General features: G+C 39.0%; 1 protein-coding gene across 1 annotated transcript; it reads right to left on the reverse strand.

The window, feature by feature from the left end:
- Positions 1 to 345: 345 nt before the first annotated feature.
- Positions 346 to 8,773, reverse strand: Clec1b (C-type lectin domain family 1 member B). Its single transcript, XM_021165459.2, has 6 exons — positions 8,410 to 8,773; positions 5,922 to 6,017; positions 4,460 to 4,585; positions 4,160 to 4,311; positions 2,361 to 2,467; positions 346 to 883 (listed from the first exon to the last, which is right to left on the reverse strand). The coding sequence occupies exons 1-6, from the start codon at positions 8,471 to 8,473 to the stop codon at positions 739 to 741; spliced, it is 690 nt and encodes a 229-aa protein (XP_021021118.1). The 5' UTR covers positions 8,474 to 8,773; the 3' UTR covers positions 346 to 738.
- Positions 8,774 to 13,278: the final 4,505 nt, after the last annotated feature.

Raw genomic sequence — 13,278 nt, forward strand, 5'->3', positions numbered from 1 at the left:
ATACACTTTGGTTTATCCTCAGCCCCAAACCATCCTATTTTAAGTGTGAGAAAATGGAAATTAAGCAAAATATAAAACTGTTCTTATTAGCCAGGCACATGTCTTTAATCCCAGCATTTGGAATACAGAAGAAAGTACCTTGTCAATATAGTGAGTTTGGGGACAGATAGGGCTCCTCTCTCAAAAATAAATAGATAGGTAGATAGATAGATAGATAGATAGATAGATAGATAGATAGATAGATAGATAGATGATAGATAGATAGATAGATAGATAGATAGATAGATAGATAGATAGATGATAGATAGATAGATGATAGATAGATAGAATTGCTTAATGGTTGCTTTTCAGTTAAGAGGTCATAACATTTAAACTATTTTACAGATTCCAATCTATGTTATTTCTGCTATCCCATGGTGTCTTTCTTAACTTAGATATTTTGCACAGTGTTAACTCACTTGGGCCCGAATTTAATTTTTGTTTGATGTGTGTATATTTGAAGACGCAATGGATTACAACAAGCTAAGAAAATGAGAAATGGATGATAAAAAGAAAGTTATTGAAAAGCTAGAGATCTACTGACATGCTGTTTTTTTAATATACAGAGAAAGGATCAGACCTGTGCTATAAGGATGATATAAAAAAAAAATAAGCAGTTTTATGAATGCGGAGTTCTTTTGTCCAGATCTTTTATTGCATGATCAAGCACTTATCTGACATCCTGTCCATCCTTCTGCATTAAAGCAGTTGGTCCACTCTTGTCATGCCAGCATTTCTCTCACATATTAAGTAATGCCTCTCTTTACAGGAAGCTGGATGGATTTTTCCATTGTGAAGATAAGCACAATTCATGTTTTCTTCTGTATTCCCAGAAAGATTAATCCTACAAATAAAAAAGGCAGATTGCATGATTTTTAGAAATACAAATAGACAAGGAAGCAAAGGACATGCATGTTTTGTTGATAAAACTAGAGGCTTGAGATAAGGAAACAGCATTCTCGCCTTTAAGAAACTGTCTGCTTCTGAGTACACAGTAGGACACGTAAAAAGCCTAGTAACAATTTAATACAGTGTTTAAGTCAAGGAGCAAGTCATGCTAAATTCCTGGGGGTCCAGAGGAGAAGACACATCATAATCTCACATGCCAGCCAAATAATTATCTACAATTCACCTTGCGCCAGTGTTGGAAGAAGAGTGGGTTTAAAACAGGCAATGGAAGCCTGGTGGTGGTGGCGGCAGCGCACGCCTTTAATCCCAGCACTTGGGAGGCAGAGACAGGCAGATTTCTGAGTTTGAGGCCAGCCTGGTCTACAGAGTGAGTTCCAGGACAGCCAGGACTATACAGAGAGACCCTGTCTCGAAAAACAAAAATAAATAAATAAATAAATAAATAAATAAATAAATAAATAATAGGCAATGGGAGAAGAGGCCCTTGACCCTGAAAAGGCTGGATGCCCCAGTGTAGGGAAATGCTAAGGCGGGGAAGTAGGAGTGGGTGGGTTGGTGAGCAGGGGGAGGGGGCATAGGATAGGGGGTTTTGAAGGGGAAACCAGGAAAGGGGATAACATTTGAAATGTAAATAAAGAAAATATCTAATGAAAATAAAATAATATAAGCAGAGAGGAAATGCAAGTTCTTAGAGAGCCAGCAGCTAGGAACTATAAGGTGGCTAAATACTACAGAGCTGAGATGTAACAGCACCGGGTAATAGGCTTACACTAGACTATTGCATGATAATGGTCCAAGAGTTTGCCTCTATTCTCTGAACCACTGTTTACAATGACTGACAAGGAAATATGCTAAATATACTTGGCAGACACCTATAGATGCCAACTAGTTAGCAAATAATTGAGGTCTGTTCTGTTTTTTAAAGCCCAAATTCCAGGGAGGAGAAAGTGGTAAGATGTTCACAGATAAACAGAAAGTAGTAAGAACTGCGAAGAAATAAAAACAGTGAAGAGAAAACAGAGCAGGTGTGTGCTGAAAGAGGCCTAAGGGATAAACTCATTATCAAAGCACAAAAGAATCAGATCAAGTTTCACACACACACACACACACACACACACACACACACATACACACAGAGAGAGAGAGGGGGGAGGGGAGAGAGAGAGAGAGAGAGAGAGAGAGAGATTGAAATGAATAGGGGCAATATAAAAATGAATCACTATGTGCATAAGAGGAGGACAGGGAGGAGAGAGTAAAACTGCCCATCAGTGCTCTCTGGTTAGGAGTAGGGTACACATGACTAGCATCTACAACTCACGGTAGAGTAGAGGCAGGCAACTTATGTTCAACAAGAAAGATCTGGGAGTCAAAGTTTTGAATAATGCCTTCAAGCTGAGTTTCCAGATACTTACCCATTCTTGCGAAGAACTGAGCTATCCTCCCACATCCAGTCTTTCTTAGAGTTCTGGCGTGATAATCCAATCCAACGGACTGAAGTAATCCTTTCTGCAATGTAGTCCTGTTGCAACCATAAATCCATGACATGTTAAGTCCCCCCACAGCACTGTGTGATAGTAGAATTTCACAATTTCACAATAAAGCCTTTCACACACAACTAGAATTATGCATCTGGGTTGGTATAGTGGATTGTGTCTCATGTCTACGATTTTGCTAATTTGAGTGGTTTTGAGGTATTCAAAAGTATGGGGAGGACATGAGAAATTATATTAAGCAGGTAAACTGCTAGTCTTCCTAGGGTATTTATAATGTATGTTTATATTCCCTAACTATTGAAGATTTGAGTCCCAGGGAGACTTATAAATGTGATTCAAGTGGGGGGAAACACATCACCTACAGACAGCAAGAATTATGTTGTCGATGAGCTTTGCAGTCCCTGAAATTAAGTTCTTGGATTGTATTGATTTACTTATACATGCAAATGTTAATTTGTTTTAGTTGGATGGATAAAAAGAACTATGGGTGTCTTTCTCAGTGAAATTAGTAAATAGCATGCATCTACCATTCCCAATTTATATGTTTCTATGCTTTCAACTTTTAGATAGATTCTCACTGTGAAGCCCAGGCTGGCCTCAAACATGTGACCCTAACCTCAGCTATAACTACATAAACACACCTCCACATCTGGCATGATTTACTTTTTTCTGCCTAGTTATAATTTACTATTTGTTTGTTTGTTTGTTTGTTTGTTTAAGTTAGGGAATTCCAGTTTTCTAGAGTACATATATTCAGGTCCTGGAGTGGTCCTGGTATATATAGGTTGATTATTAGATGAATGGACAATCAATCTCTTAGAAAGAAAAGCAAAGGAAAGTCATGTGTTCATTATGCCTTTATGCATCCCAGAATAGCAGGTAAGAATCCACTCTTGGAAAGCTGCAGCAGCAGCAACAACAACAACAACAATAACAATTGGTTTGTGCTAGTAGACAGACATGTGACACTCAGAATAGCATGCCACTGGAGGTTCTGTGTGAATCTCACTTCCCTAATGTGTGAGCCACTCACCACCTTTCCACTAGTCCATCAACTGCTGATCATTTCTTTAAAACATATCTACACAGACGTATATGTATGTACACTGCTCAAGATGCCTCTCTCTGAGACTTGATGGAAAAATCCAACTGATATTAAACTTTAATGTCTTCTCAAAAAGTTATTGCTTCTTAACTTTAATCTCTTCTAAAAAAATGATATTACTTCTTTGCTATATTACAGATTTTCAAGTGGTGTAGTCTGGAGTAATGAGATGGCAGGGCATGCTTCATTTCTCCAGTTGCTCTCTATTATGGAGTTGATGTGCTAGGGCACTCCCCTGTTTTGACTGAGTCAATTTATTTAGTTAATTTAATTTTTAAACTTCTCTGTAAGCCTGGGCTTACAGCATGGGGCAGAAAGTCATGCAAACTGGAATAAGTGTGCTGGGAACATCTCTGGCAGACTCATCCAGTGTCTGATCCAGTGTCCACTTTCACTATTAGGGCGGTCCACAACAATCCAATCTTACTGAAACACTTTAGCGATGTTCTGTAATAGGACTGAATTGAATATTTAAGCTCTGTAGTTTTTACGTTTCCTAAACTTCTCAGAGGAGCACACAGTGCAAACCATTAAGAAACATATGAAAAGGAAAGGCAGCATTTCAATGTTTCCCCTCAGCATTCCAAAATGCTTGACATGGGACCCTCCTTACCAGGGTGCTCTGGCTGGCAGTCTTCACAAGCGTTGCATTCTGCTCTGTGCAATACTGCTTGCTCTCTTCCCATGTTAGGTTACGCCTGAAGAACCCGTAGCAACTATCTCCATGGTATCTCCACTTCGTGGCGCAGGGGCTGCACTTGTGCTCTGAAGGTGAGACCGAGTATGGGGCTGACAAAACCAAGCCAAAGCTTTTCCCACCCACCCGCAGCATTCCTGCTTGGGTGGACTTCTCTCCAGTTACCATGACAGATGTGCATTGCGTGGAGAAATGAGGTTTCTAAGCCAGACTTACCAAAAGTGCTCTTTGTCTTAATTTCTGATTGTCTAATCAACTCTTGGCAGAATTTCTTGGCCAATTGTTGCAGAGTGGCTGAGAGATTTTCCTTCTCTGCCAGTAGATACTTTTGCTGTGTGACCGCTAGATGTAGAAATGAGATAAATTACATCTGGGTCTCAAGGTCAGAAAGATGATGGCAGGATTCTTGAGTAATAGTAAAGTATAACTTTCATTTATATAAACCTGCCAGTAGCTAAAGAGTTCACCAGGTACCCAAAGTCAATGAACACTGAAAAGCGAAATATAAAGGACTGCATAAAAGAGCGTGTGAATCAACTGTGAGGGAGTCCCAAGATAAAAACACGTGACTACGGCAGCTGTTCTGATATTTCCTGGACAGGTTTCTAAGCGAGCTTTATAGAGATGAGAAACCTTGGGTTTTGTATTCTGTTCTATATATAATATTGAATTAATCCTTCTAAAAATGTACGTTCAGATGGCTGTTCTAACCGTATAGAAAAGCGGTTCTTAACCTATAGGTCATGACCTGTTGGGACAAACAACCCTTTTACATGGGCTATACTGCATATCAGACATTTACAGTATCATTCATAACAGTAGCAAAATTAGAGTTCGGATGTAGCAATGAGCATAATTTTATTATGAGGGTTACCATAACATGAGGAACTGTGTTAAAGGATCCCACACTAGGAAGGCTGAGAACCACCTGTATAGAAATTCAGGGAAATACATAGACTTTTCGGTCTGGTTAATTTTGCTACATTGTTTCTTATTTTCAAGATCTTTATGAAACATTTTAAATTAAGAATAATAATATATTGACTAATACATGAAAAAAGAATGCATATTATATTTTATGGTGTTTAAAATGCTTTTGTATCCATGTAAACAATATAAGGAATAAAGGATTCTAAAATATATTAAAAGCAGGAAAATAAACAAATTAGCAGCACAAATTATGACATGACCTTATAAAGTCTTATTATTAGATCGTCATGAACAGAAAACCGACTTGTCAGTAAATAAAATGGGATGGAGTAGCTTTTCTGTATAGAGACTAGAATAAGCAAGATTTCACATAGGAAGACACAGGTTTTATTTTTGAAGCTGGAAAAGTTCTAGATTGCTCAGGCCTCAGATTAAGCAAGGCAGGGAGGCAGAAAGAAAGATAGCTTGGATTCACAGTGAGGAGGATCTTAAATGCCAGAAACACATTCTGAAAGTAATTTTAACTATGGAAAAAATTAAAAGTGATTTGAATCAGAGGGGGAGGGGGTCTCAACCCTTCTGAGTTTTCTTCCTTTTGATGAGGTTATATCTGCAACAGTATTCAGGATAATCAGAGTAGGTGACAAACAGAGGAGCAAAGACAGTTAGGAAGCTTAGTATAATACGCCAGGAACTCGTGGCTGTTGCTTTCCTCAGGTCAAAACCCTGGCAAGGAGCCAGTACTTACACATGATCCCCAGAGCCACGAGTCCAACAACCAGCCCCATGGATGAGATCAGCAGAACTAAAGCCGCCACACGCCACCAAGAAGAGGCAGGTTCCGCTGTGGGAGCACAGAAAAGATGCAAACAGAAGACTGTCAGGCTACCCTGGGATTCTCAGGATTGTCTAAGTCTAGCATAAACAGAATTGTAAGCTATGTGTGAGAAAGCTTGGGACATGGAGGCAGAAAAATCAAGAGTTCAAAGCCAGCCTTGGCAACGTAGCAAAATCAGTACCAGTCTAGGCTATATGAGATCCTGTATCAAAACTCAATAAAACTTTGGCTATTAAGATGGCTTAGCAGGTAAAGTACTAACTACATAAGCCTGACAACCGGGGTTTGAGTCCTGGAATACAGGGTAGAAGGAAAGAACCTACCCTGATCTTACCTGCATTCCATTAGTGACCATCCTCAATAAGAATGGCTTCATTTATACCACCCATCCATTGCCACTCTCTATGGCTTATTGTCTGTCCATTCTAAAATATAACTGGTTACCAAGGCCACATGTATCTGGTTTTTTGTTTTGTTGTTGGTTTTGTTTTTTTGGTTTGGGGGTTTTTTGTTTTGTTTTGTTTTTTATTTTTGCATCCCTGTGCCAATTAGTAGCTTTGGCATCTATGCATGAGTAAACTGAGGCAGGAAGCTGCTGACAGGGATCAGTCCAGATAGTGATAGAGACTTCTATATAAGGCATCCAGTGATTAGAGAAATTCCTCAGCAGACTTCTCTCTGAGGGAACAGAGAGAAGGGGTTGGCTCTCCCTACGGACAGCAAAAAACTGTAAACTCTTTTAATCCCTGGGGCCAGAGAGAAAGAAAGGAAAAGAAAGAAAAAGCATACATACATGTACATATACATGCACACTGAGAGGATGAAATTAAAAACAGACTTCAGTAACTTCATACATGCAAAGACAGACAGACAGACAGACATTCTAGTTTTCTTCTAGAAAATGACTATGAAAAAACATATGTTCTCCTGTACCTTTACAAGAAACAACATTACGTATCTAATTATAGGCAGAGAAAACAAATTGTTCCCAAGAACCCATGTACATTTGTAACCAAGCAACTTGTTATAGATTAACAAAGTGTGAGCAAGCAAGGTAGTTTCTCTCACTAGCAGGCAGCAGTTTGCAGTTACAAAAATAAGATTAATTATTTTATTGTTTATCTTTACAAGTAATCTTATAAGAATCTTAAAAGAATCACAAATTAAACTTTTATATAAAAAGTCAGTCATATCTACTTTAAACCCTTTACTACTTTAAGAAGGTAGAATACATACCTACTTAATAAAATCATCTTAGGAAGCTGAGGGCAAAAATGGGTGTAAGAAATCAATTATTACCAGTAAGACTCACGCCAGCCAGTGCTACCATTGTTCTTGTTCCCTGACCTTAAAAAGCCCTTAGCTTAGCTAATGAAAGTGTGCCTTTCTGAACATCAAATTGTCCCCTTAGGTTTCTTACATCAGAAGCAGTAGCAAAAACATCTTAACCTAACTAACAATTTTATTTTTCCAAATGTTTTCTAAGGATGGTGGTCATTGCTGACAATCTACATCTCTTAAGTTCTTTTCTAGGATGGTGATTGAATCATTAATCTGCTGGAGCAGAAATACCTGAAAGAGATCAAGCATATTTTGTAAGAGCCAGAGATACTGTCCAGTGAGGGGCTGGACTCCTTAGAGTTTTCATAGTGATGTGAAGGGCAGCAAGCAGAGCAGAACTCCATAACAGCATGAAGTCCTCAGGACATGGAGTCCTCTCTGGGTCATACCCATTGAGGCTGTGCTAACTGCTGGACCACATTCCAAGACTTCTAAAGCCATTTGTCATTCCTCTTACATGGCCCTCAGCACCCCTGTTCTCCTCCACAATTACTTTCATAGGCAACTGGTGGAGAACTGGGTCTTCTGGTGTTCAGAAATTTGATGTTGTTTTTAAAAGGACAAAAAAAATTATTTTTACGTTACATAAATGTTAACTTATGAAATGTTTACATATTGAACAACACTATGACCCAAAGACTTTACATCATTTTAAACAGAAAAGAAAGGAAAGACTTCAGATTATAAAACACTTCCCTCTAGAACATTAGAAAAAAAAACTCTCTTGTTTTCTAATTAAGTCATGCAACAAATGTATTCCTTTAAAATGTGAAGACATTTGAGTTTTCAAACTGTCCTTTACTTTGTTCTACCAGCTTCTAAGCACCCCCAGTATTGCATTCTAATAGCCTTAGTACAATGTTCCTTCTTCTGTGTTTTCTGCCTGTGTTCCAACTATGTCTGCAGCAGCTTCTGTAGGCCCCACTTGCATGCTTCAGAAAAAGAATATCATTCAGCAAAACACAAATAAGTTTAAGCACCCTGTCATTGGGAGAGAGACAGAGAGTAGGAATGACCTATTTCACTAATGCCCAAATTGCTAAATGACCCTTCTTACCTGAGCTGAGAGCTTGTTTCCGGGGCTTGATGTTTAAAGTGATATACCCATCTTCATCCTGCATGGCTCCCCTTGAACAGCAAAGAGCTCAGTGACTCTGCAGAACTCACCCAATGTCCACCCTTAGAGTTTCAGTGCCTGCCAGTGTGGGATCCTTCTCTCCCGGTGGTGTGGGGCCATATGCACCAGGACACTTGGGTTTTGTTTTGCTTTGTCTTGTTTTCCAGGAAGCCCTTTCTTGGATGTTCAGAGATACGTGGACTTGAACCTAAAAACAAAAATAATAATAACTTGTGGTGAAAGAGTAGATGCGGGGCTCGCTTCCTGCTCTCTTATCTTCAGCTCTGAGTGAAGGGATGTTCCGTCCTGAGGGAGTATCCTGTCAAATGACAAAGTTCACGCTTCATCTTAACCCTAGGAAAGCTCAAAATACATCACGTAAATGAACTGATGCCTTATAAAAAACTCATGGATTAAAAATACCAGTAGGTACACAGCATCTACTGTGACTTCAAATCTAATATCGTTTGAAAAAACGATATGATAATGTATAATCTTATCATTTATATTATCTGGTGTGAAATTACACATTTACAATCGTACAATAGAATGCACTTCTCCTTTTTATGACCTAAAGTTCACTTAAATTCTTGCATCCAATATAAGTCATTTTATTAAAAAAAAAAAGAAAAAAAATTGAGCTGCAAGTGAAGCAGACCTCAGATTGCTTAGTCCTAGAAACTGAAGGAAAAAAGAGTCAAGTAAACGCAAAACTCATTACAATATATGTTTCTTAGAAAATATTTAAAATGAGTTCTTGGATTAAATAAAACTAGATTGCAATGACACCTTGTAAGTTTGAGTGTGGTTTTGCTTGGTGACAGAACTGTTTGCAGGAGGAGGAATGCTGGTTTCCTTTTAATCACAGCATCATAAATACCCCATCATTTAGCTCTATAGAAATGGGCTTTAAATAATTACACTGGCTTACAGTGACAGCAGCTACAGGAGCACCATACGGAGCTTGCCAGGGTGGTTATTGCAGGAATATTGACTGCTGCCTGTCTTGTCGCTAACCCAGCATTTATTTAATTTTGTAGCATGTAATTCTGCTAAATCTCCATGGCTGGAGAAACCCCCTCTTTCAAAGCTCCTGGCACTGACTTTCTGCCTTGTTAAGAGAATCCAGTCTCCACATTTCATCATGGACCATCCAGGACCTATTGCCAGGAGTTTACTTGCCCCTGTTCTTTTGGTTTTTTGAGACAGGGTTTGTCTGTATAGCCCTGGCTGTCCTGGAACTCACTCTGTAGACCAGGCTGGCCTGGAACTCAGAAATTCACCTGCCTCTGCCTCCCAAGTGCTGGGATTAAAGGCATGCGCCACCACTGCTGGGCTCTTTTCGGTATATTCTACATGGCTTTCTTTCTTTTCCTCCTTGCTCTTTACTTTCACTCTCAGATTTTTGTCAACTCACTACAAGGATTCTGCATTTTGAAATACCTTTTGCTCACACCTCCAATGATTTCAGGAAGCCAACAGACTATTCACCAACTGCTGCTGCTATTTGCATAGCTTCCACTTCAACCAAAGATTTTCCATCTTCCTGGCAGAGGGGGATATGCTAACTAACAGCCTTTCAGCAAAGTCTGGGATGACCTCGTCCTTCTTGCTTCCTTTACCCATTATCTACTCACAAGCTGACTTCAAGCATGCTTTCTTTCCCTACTGTCTTAGTTCAGTGTCTTTACTTAATTATATACAGAATAATACAATGTAATTGAATGAGTAATTTCAGCTTAATGAAGAGAAAAGGGGGTACAGAGCTTATAATTCTAAAGACATCTTTTCCAGGGAAGTTTCACTCCATTCTCTTAGAAATGAAATTAATCCCATTAAAAATGTAATCAGTAAACTAAATTAAATATGTAACTCTGAGCTCCAAGGACATAGGGAATTATGGTACACATTTTCTTATTAATTAATGTAGACCTTAAGAAGTAATTAAACATAATAGTTACTTTGCTTTTTAGTTTCCAGATTTTCTGCTTGCAAAACAGGGTTAATTATTAAAGAGTCCTGTTTTTTCTTGAGAACCACAAGGGGACCGGGCTTACTTTACTTTGCAGGTCTATTAGTTCATGGAACTGTCCTTTTAGCATCAAAAGACACATCTAAGATGGATAAACTGGAGCCTCAGAGCAGAGGAATGATACTCCTTCCTACAACCACGGTTAAGTTGTTTCTGCTGCTTCTTTCTTCTTTCTCACTGTAATTTGTCACTACTGTTTGGTTCCTCAGTTACTCTCACTGCACTCTTCTTCTCCCTAGATCTCTAGTCCACTAAATATATATCTGCCTTTATGTGCATCCTATTCTCCAAGCACAGCATTTAGTGTTACGATCATACACGTAGATACTGGAGAACTGCAGGGTCAGAAAGCCTCCAATAGCATTCACTCTATTTACATATACTGTGAATGTAAGCTAAGTTATGTAGTAAAAAAAATAAAACCAAGAAATGCAAAGAAGAAAAGATAAGCCATGCTTTTCTTCTTTCTTTTACATAGAGTCTGGTTAGATATTTCTTATCCAAAACAAAACCCACCTTGACATTTCTTATTCCTACTTAATATCTATTTCTTCTTTTCTTCATTTAAAAAAATGGTAACAAGAATAAAGCAAGTAAAAATTCTTCCTTCAATATTTCCTGATAAAAGCCTATTTTCAGAATTTAAGAAACACTGTCATGTGAATTGTGTTCTTTTCAGTCATATACTGATTATCTACAAGACACTGACATCAGTGCTTAGTATTCATGGAGACAATGTGGCACTGGACCTAGGGAGCACAAACTTGCAATTTGACTAGATAATCTTGATTTTTGACATCGATTATGTTGTCCCCAAACCCACTACACAACAGTTCACACTCTTGTACCTTATTCACACAGAGTTATATATTTTTAATTTAATTTATTTTCCCTTGTTTTGGTGTTTGGGATTCAACTCCAGAGCCTCGTGAGTATCAGACCAGCACTGTAACCACTGTGCCACCCGTCATGATCACATGACAGAATGATGCGCTCTAGCGATTGACATACAGTTACCACTCACTCTATATGTGTTGACTAAATAGATGATTGTACACATGGAAACCTCTAAGACTGGGGATTTAAGACTATGATCACATTTCATTTAAAAAGTGGCATTTCTATCGGTTTCACATTCTTTTGGCTCATTAAGATGTCTTTCAAGTTTCAGTGTTGTCCAGAAGCATCACCTGTATTTGTGGAAAAAGAATGGGTAACAGATCCCTGGATCTGAGTGACAAGGACTGGGAAGGAAGGTAGTCTAGAACCTGTGGATAAGATTCACCAAGATACATAGCAGCATGAGACTGTGGGAAAGAAAAAAACAATGCATTAGGAGGCATGGGCCACTGTGGACCTTGCTACATTGTCTACAAACGAAAAAGAAATGAGTGTTTTGTAGCTGATGATCAGTAGTTTCACTCCAAAGTCAATGTCCTTTTACCAGTAGTTCCGGTTCACCACCCCCACCATCGCTCCACTCTCTGCCCCTCACCCCCACCTCCCCTGCCCCACTGTCTACCCCTCACTCATTCCATCCCCACCCCCACCTCCTCTCCACCCTTCATCCCATCCCTTACCCTTACCCCTCACACCACCACAGCCCCATCCACATACTCCTCACCCCATCCCCCCACTCTTGCCCCGCCCCTTGCCCCTCACCCAGCCTGACCCTTCCTCTCACCCTAGCCCTCATCCCTAATCCTTACCTCTCAGCCTCCAGCACTAATATTGTTGGTTTACCTTTGGCATTTTAACCTCGTGTGCACGCACATGAAATGTTGATTATCTTTGGAAAATGACAGGATTTCCTGTGTGGGAAACAAAGCATAATTAACATTCATTCCTTCACTTTCAGGAATCTTAAACACGTGAAGTTTTAAGAAATGTGTTTTATTTAAAAGTTGCTGAATTTATTCTAATTATTTTCTACGTATGCAATTTTTACTAATGAGAAAATTAAGCAGGCTTAGTAGTAAATGCCTGTGATGTTATTGCTGTAGAGACTGAGACAGGAGGAGGAGTGTGAAGGCTATCTGGACTTTATACTGAGATCTTGTTCAAAACATGCACAGAGTTGAAAGGTTAATTTTCACACAAAAGATTACAGCATTAGTGGCTTTGAGTCAGGATTCATAAGTATACCTTGACAATTCTTTATTTTAAAAAAAGACAGAATCAGCTTTCTAACTAAATGCCATCCTCTATTTATCCTCTGTCTCCTCCTTGTGGCCATTTTTTACTTCTTTCTGGTTTTGTTTTGTCTGTGCTTTCTTTTGGTCTCTGGTACCTCTGTCTTTGATCTTTAGTTTTTCTTATATAAATCTGAATTATTGTGGACTGGATTCTAGCTAGTTTAGTCTGTTGTCCCGCAGTGTTCTCTACTGCAAACTCAGTCTGTGGGGGCAGAGTGATTGCTGAAGTACACAAAGAGTTCTGAAGAACACAAGGGTTCAATTCTTATCACATAAGCTCAGCATTTATTTTTTAATGCAAATCAACTTCTACAGTTACACTGTTATGCTGTTTCATACACTGAGTAGCACTTTGTGATTGATTAAATTTTAATACTTGTGTGTGTGTGTGTGTGTGTGTGTGTGTGTGTGCACACGTGCACGTGTTCAGGTATCTATGGAGTCTATAAGAGGGTGTCAGATCTCCTTGGACTGAAATTACAGGTAGTTGTGAGCCACAGAATATGGATTTGGGGAACCAAACTCAGGTCCTCTGAAAGAGCAGCAAGTGCTCTTAACCACTGAGCACTCTTTTCTAGCCCT

This window comes from Mus caroli, unplaced genomic scaffold (assembly GCF_978045245.1).
Source record: "Mus caroli unplaced genomic scaffold, Mus_caroli_1 scaffold_7, whole genome shotgun sequence".
In the NCBI taxonomy this organism is placed as follows: domain Eukaryota; kingdom Metazoa; phylum Chordata; class Mammalia; order Rodentia; family Muridae; genus Mus; species Mus caroli.